Here is a 7,104-nt window from a genome sequence, read left to right as displayed (position 1 = left end):
CAGATCTGGATACTTTTGGATGACCATGGAAACGGATTGCATTCGATACGTACAAAAATACCATCACTGCCAGGTACATGCAAATATGAAAAGGTATCGCCAAACGAGCTTAATGCAACAAGTGCACCTTGGCCTTTTGCTGCTTGGGGAATGGATGTCATCAGTCCGATCGAGACCAATGCTTCAAATGGGCTTTGTCAAGGATCGTATTGTTTGCCGATTCGGAGTTCCCGAGTCCATTATCACTGATAATGCCGCCAATCTCAACAGTGACCTGATGAAAGCTATGTGTGAAACCTTCAAAATCAAGCACAAAGACTCTACATCATACATGCCTCAAATGAATAGAGTTGTGGAAGTTGCCAACCAAAATATCAAGAAGTACTAAGCAAGATGGTAGAAAACCACAAACAATGGCATGAGAAGTTACCCTTTTCCCTGTTGAGGTCCAGCACTACGGTCGACACATCAACTGGGGCAACCTATTATTTACTGGTTTATGGTACCGAAGTTGTCATGCCAGCCGATGTAGACATTCCTTCTTTAACAATTATACATGAAGCCGAACTCAGCGATGCAGAATGGATAAGAAGCCGCTATGAGCAACTAGCCCTTATAGACAGAAATAGAATGAACGCAGTATGTCACGGTCAGCTTTATCACAATAGAATGTCCATTGCTTTTAACAAAAGGGTCAAACCAAGGCAATTCGCACTGGGAAAGTTGGTGCTGAAGAAGATTTTCCTGCATCAATATAAAGCCAAAGGGAAATTCTCTCCAAACTGGCAAAGTCCTTACATGGTTCACCGGGTGCTAACAAGTGGATCACTCATGCTTGCAGAAATTGATAGAGAAGTCTGTCCAAAACTAATAAATTCAAATGTAGTCAAGAGATACTATGTTTGGATTGTTTACATTCCTTCATATGATGTAAGTGAACTACGCTTGACCTAATTCCAATTTAAGAGGGGATACGTAGGCAGCACTGTGGGTTCGGTCATATCTTAATAAAATTTTCATGTCCCCCAACACCAAAAACTGGGGCAGAATTTTGAGGAAGACCCTCAAAATTCCGGAGCAAGTCCAGCCAACGCCATCATATGCCAGATAGTTAGAAATTGGTTAAGAAACTAGGGCAGAATTTTGAGAAAGATTTTCAAAATTCTGGAAAGGGATTCTCAAAATCTCGGATAAGGTTTAATAAGTCTTATCGCATGCAAAACGGCCAAAGGATCATTTACCAAACTGGGACATAATTTTGAGGAGGACCCTCAAAATTCTAATACAAGAAAGCTGCAATGTCTCTGAAATGTGTTACAGTCACTAGTTCATCTAAAATCACTTGCTATTTCACTATGGTTTCTAAAATAACTCCATTTTTATTGATAAATACATATTTCCAAAAACACTATTTTCGTGACAGCCTTGTGTTACCCAGGGCAACTCAAATAGGGCCTCCAGAATAGAGTGAATCAAAGACATCGGACGAAGGCATGAACCAACCTCCTCTTACAAAACTTACAATTTTTCTTTGGGTGCAGGCGTGGTGAACATAACAGAAGTATTCACAAACATACGCATATCAAAGTCACTATCAATCAAGCCACCAGACGCAAATATCTCTCCAGCTAAGAAATATTCTACTCCTATTTGCTACATGTTCACTGCATAAGGCTACGCACTGCCTTCTCCTTGCATGAGACAAAGCCTTGTCTCAAATCTTACATGAGGCTAAGCCCTGCCTCCATATTCGCATAAGGCTAAATATTGCCTTCTCTTTACATGAGACTAATACCTATCTCAAATCTTGCATAAGGCTAAGCACTACCTTCTCTTTGCATGAGACTAAGCCCTGTCTCAAATCTTGCATGAGGCTAAGCCATGTCTCCACATGTGCATAAGGCTAAGCATTGCCTTCTCTTTGCATGAGACTAAGCCCTGTCTCATATCTTGCATGAGACTAAGCCCTATCTCAAATCTTGCATAAGGCTAAGCACTGTATTCTCCTTACATGAGACTAAGTCGTGTCTCAAATCTTGCATGAAACTAAGCCCTGTCTCAAATCTTTCATAAGGCTAAGCACTGCCTTCTCCTTGCATGAGACTAAACCCTGTCTCAAATCTTGCATGAGGCTAAGCCCTGCCTCTATATTTCCATAAGGCTAAGCATTGTCTTTTCCTTGCATGAGACTAATCCCTATCTCCAATCTTGTATGAGGCTAAGCCCTACCTCCACATTGTCATAAGGCTAAACATTGCCTTCTCCTTGCATGAGACTAAGCCTTGTCTCAAATCTTGCATTAGGCTAAGCCCTACCTCCTTTTGCATAAGGCTAAGTAATTCCTTCTCTTTGAATGAGACTAAGCCCTATCTCAAGTCTTGCATGAGGTTAAGTCTTGCCTCCGTATTTGCATAAGGCTTAGCACTACCTTCTCATGGGACTAAGAATTGTCCCTCCCCCTGCATAAATGTTGCTCTATTCTGAACTCGACACTATCTTCTTCCCTCAAGCTAAGCTCTGCCCCCAAATTCCGCACAAGACTAAGCTTTGTCTTGCTATCACTCTCAGTATCATTTCTCTGCGCTTCATGGGCTGACATATTGCCATCCTGTCAAAATGCATCATAGTTCGAAGGCATCATCCTCTGTGACGACCCAAAGGGTCATCACCGGTTTTCTCCCTCTTTCTGTGCTTCTGAGGCCTTGAAAACCTCACATTTAGTTTCCTCGATTTGCGTGAACAATCCGGGCACATAGCCGGAAAAGTTTATGTGTTAAATTATGTGAAATTTGATAAAATGTGGTTTTAAAATGGTTAAAGTTGACTTTGGCCAACATTTTGGGTAAACGGACCCGGACCCGTAATTTGACGGCCCCGGAGGGTCCGTAGAAAAATATGGGACTCGGGCATATGCCCGGAATCCAAATCCGAGGTCCCTTGCCCGAGAAATGAATTTTTTAAAAGAAATAATTTTTCTAAAATTAATTTGGAAATTTGAAATGAAAATGGATTAGAAAGCATTGGTATCGGGCCCGTATTTTGATTTCGGTGCCCGGTACAAGTCTTATATGTGGGTTAAGCGCTTTGTGTGAAATTTGGTTGAAATTGGATGTCGTTTGACGTGATCGGACTTGAATTCCTAAATTTGAAAGTTTATGAAGTTTGATAAAAAAAATGATGATTTTCAGGCTTGATTCATTGATTTTGATGTTATTTTGGCGATTTGATCACTCGAGTAAGTTCGTAGGATGTTATTGAGTTAGTGTGTGTGCTTGGTTAGGAGCCCCGAGGGCTCGAGAGTGTTTCGGAGTGGTTTTGGCCTTAGAAAAGTTGCAGAAGTTTCAGTTCTGGTGTTCTAGTATCTAGTTTTATGCGATCACATAGGTAGCCTTGCGATCGATAGAGTAATCTTTCAGGTGCCCCACATTTGTTCTATGCGATGGCATAGATTCATCCACGATCGCATAGCTTAGGCAAATCCTTCGATGCGAACGCAACCTTTAATCCGCGTTCGCGTATCATTAAGCCCAAGCCTGGAATGCACAACCTTTTCTTCTATGCGTTCGCATCCGCCCTTCCGCGATCGCAATGACCAGCTTCCCCTTACCCTATGCGATCGCATTACCTTCTTCGCGATCGCATAGGCCATTTTTGCCCAGTTATTTTAAATACCCAAACAGAACAGTGTCGAGATTTAGTCCATATTTCACACGAGTTCTTCTTCTCCACACCTCTTGAGCGAATTTTTGAGCACTTCTTCATCAAAGCCTTTTGGGTAAGTAATTTCCCACCTATTTCGTTCACTCGTCTTCATTAATTACTGAAATTCTAAACCTAAATCATGAAATCAAAGTAGAAATTAGGGGTTTTGGGTAGAGTTAAGTTTTTGGGAATTTTGAGTGATTCAACCTCAATTTGGGGTCGGATCTTAAAATAAATTATATATTTGAACTCGCGGGGTTATGGGTAATCGGGTTTTGTTCTGATCTACGTGTTTGGATCATGTGGGCCCGAGGTCGAATTTTGGTATTTTTTGAAGAATGCTAGGAACTTCATATCTAAGCTATGGGATTTTGTTATCGGGTCTTCATTGATATTATTGAATTAATTATGCCTATATATCGTTGTTTCAGAGTCGGATTATAAAGGAAAGGCGGTATTTGAGGGTTAATTGCTATTCTTTGGACCGAGGTACTAACTTTGGCTTGAGGGAATAGGATTAGAGTGTTGTTTGCTACTTGCTAATTGTGAGTACGGTGTATAGGCATGGTGACGAGTATCTATACACCGGAGTATAGCACGACCGTGAGTCTTATTTGTATTTATTCATATTTTGTGATACCTCTTCCTTGTTAAATTGATGAATTTCATATAATGTGAAGAGTTTGAGGAAGAATTATGATTTGTACATTCTCGGAGCATTGGCTCGAGTATATCATAAAGCGTGAAAGTATATGAAATGATTGAACCCTTTGGAGCATTGGCTCAGGTGGTAAAGTGAGATAATAGGTAAAAGTGAAAGAAAGAGAAAGAATTATTGAATTGCTCCCTTGCCGGGATGCTGAGATTATTGATATTGTTCCCTTGCCGGGTTTTAATTGCTTAATTGTGCTCTCTTGCCGGGAGTTAGCTATTTATTTGTATTCCCTTGTCGGGATTTCTATCATTTTTTGTCTACTCCCTTGCCCCTTTGTTTGTGATTGTTGTTTGGGTGAGGAAGAGTGATAAAGCACGAAGGGTGATGCCGTGCATTGTTTGCTATAATGAGGAAAGAGTGTAAAGCACGAAGGGTAATGCCGTGCCGCACGATGTACTATTCCGTGCCGATTTTATTGATTATATGGTGAGGAAAGAGAGTAAAAGCACGAAGGGTGATGCCGTGCATATCTTATTTATATGATTGCTTTGGTAAGGACGAGAGTAAAAGCACGAAGGGTGGTGCCGTGCATTTGTTGCTTTCTGATTTTTTTGTTGATATCCGAGTTATGTTGTTTCTTTCATTACTTGTTATTATTTCATTTACTTCGAGGTTATAGATTTTCTTACCCTGTTTTCCTTGTGATTGTTGTTTGGGTAAGGAAGAGCGTAAAGCACGAAGGGTGATGCCGTGTATTATTTTGGTGAGGACGAGAGTAAAAGCACGAAGGGTGGTATCGTGTATTGTTTTGGTGATAATGAGAGTAAAAGCACGAAGGGTGATACCGTGCAAATTGTTGATTTTTGATTCTTATTGACATTCTGGATTTATTTCTTCTTTCTGTTATTGAGGATTTCTATTTGAAACTGTTAGCTCCCCTTAGCATGTTCCCCCTTCTTAGCTATTTAAATTCTGTATATTTCCTTTTATTGCATATATCTGCACAAGTTGTTTTTGGTAGGTCCTGTCTAGCCTTGTCACTACTTCGCCGGGGTTAGGCCAGACTACTATGGGGTCAGTTGTGCTGATGCTACACTCTGTGCATCTTTTTGCACAGATCCAGGAGCAGCTTTTGGACCTCAGCAGTAGAATTTGATCGGGAGCTGACTTCAGTCCAGAGAAATCGAGGTAGCCTTGCTGACATCCGCAAACCCGGGCCTCTCTCTCTTTATTCAGTTTGTTATCCCTTGTACCGAAACAAACAATTAAAACTTTCTTTCAGATGGTTGTATTTAGTAAATCTTAGCAGTTCGTGAGCATTGTGACACCAATCTTGGGTAGAGCATTATTTTAAACCTTCCGCATTTAATCTCAGTTACCTAAGTTTAAAGACTTCCGCTTTTATTTAATTGTCTCATTTTGTTTATATTGTTGCGAATGTTATCAGAAATGTTTTAATACTTGGCTGGCCTAGCTCCAATAGTAGGCACCATCATGACTCCCGATGGTGGGAAATCCGGGTCGTGACAAGTTGGTATCAGAACACTAGGTTACTTAGGTATCACAACTCACGGACAAGCTCGGTAGAGTCTGAGGGATCGGTACGGAGATGTCTGTATTTATCCCGCAGGGGCTAATGAGTTAGGAAAACTTCACATGTTCTTTCTTGTCGTGCGGTTCTGTTTCCCCAATACTGATTGAGTTTCTACTCCGTTCTTTTGCAGATGGCAAGGACACGCACTTCCTCATCGACCGCGCAACAGCTCCTATTAGGGGCAGAGGTCGAGGCCGTTTCAGAGGCCGAGGCAGGGGCAGAGCTCAGCCCCGAGCAGCAGTTCCAGATGTGGAGCCTCAGGTTGATTATAATGAGGAGGTTCCAGCTTCAGCAGCTCCGGTGGGCCCAAATTAGGTCACAGAGGGTTTCATTGCCACCCTAGTTCTTTAGGACGCCCTGGTTCGATTGGTGGGCCTTATGGAGAGAGTCACCCGAACATGTTTGCTTCCTATAGCACCATCCACTTCTCAGGTTGGAGGAGGGGCTCAAACTCCTGCTATACTCACTCCAGAGTAGGTAGCTCCCCAAACTCCGGAGATGGAGCCTCATGTTGAATATGATGAGAAGGTTCCAGCTCCAGCAGCTCCGGTGGGCCTAGATCAGGTCCTAGAGGGTTTTATTGCCACCCTAGTTCTTCAGGACTTCCTGGTTCGATTGGTGGGCCTTATGGAGAGAGTCACCCGAACAGGTTTGCTTCCTGTAGGACCAGCCACTTCTCAGGCCGGAGGAGGGGCTCAGACTCCTGCTACACGCATTCTGGAGCAGGTAGCTCCCTAGATTCAGACTCCAGTGGTTCAGCCAGTTAGGGTAGTTCAGCTGGGTGCCATAGCTTAGACAGGCGATGGAGCGGCTATGTCCGCCGATGCTTTGTGGAGACTGGATAGGTTCACCAAGCTCTTCACTTCTACTTTTGCCGGTGCATCTATTGAGGATCCCCAATATTATCTAGACAGCTGCCACGAGGTTCTCAGAAACATGTGTATTGTTGAGACCAATGGGGCTGATTTTGCTATATTTCGCTTGTCTGGATCCGCCAAGACTTGGTGGAGGGATTATTGCTTAGCGAGACCAGCCGGATTGCCATCTTTGACTTGGGAGCAATTTATAGTGTTGTTTCTAGAGAAATTTCTCCCCATTACTCAGAGAGAGGCCTATCGGAGGCAGTTTGAGTGCCTCCAGCAGGGTTCTATGA

The 7,104-nt window shown here is 42.6% G+C and overlaps 1 protein-coding gene across 1 annotated transcript; it reads left to right on the top strand.

The window, feature by feature from the left end:
• The first annotated feature begins 393 nt into the window (after window positions 1-393).
• Window positions 394-6,294, top strand: LOC138887067 (uncharacterized). Its single transcript, XM_070168779.1, has 2 exons — window positions 394-930; window positions 6,082-6,294. Exons 1-2 carry the CDS (start codon window positions 394-396, stop codon window positions 6,292-6,294), a joined length of 750 nt encoding a protein of 249 aa, XP_070024880.1.
• Window positions 6,295-7,104: the final 810 nt, after the last annotated feature.

This window comes from Nicotiana sylvestris, chromosome 3 (genome assembly GCF_000393655.2).
Source record: "Nicotiana sylvestris chromosome 3, ASM39365v2, whole genome shotgun sequence".
NCBI lineage: Eukaryota > Viridiplantae > Streptophyta > Magnoliopsida > Solanales > Solanaceae > Nicotiana > Nicotiana sylvestris.
Note: the sequence above shows the minus strand (reverse complement) of the source record. Positions and strands in the feature narration are given on the sequence as shown.

What these genes read in the sequence shown, in the direction of transcription:
- LOC138887067 (XM_070168779.1), top strand. Translation starts at nt 394, where the DNA reads ATGGTAGAAAACCACAAACAATGGCATGAGAAGTTACCCTTTTCCCTG. An exon ending in TTTACATTCCTTCATATGAT is followed by an intron (nt 931 to 6,081) that starts GTAAGTGAACTA and finishes GTTCTTTTGCAG; the next exon opens with ATGGCAAGGACACGCACTTC.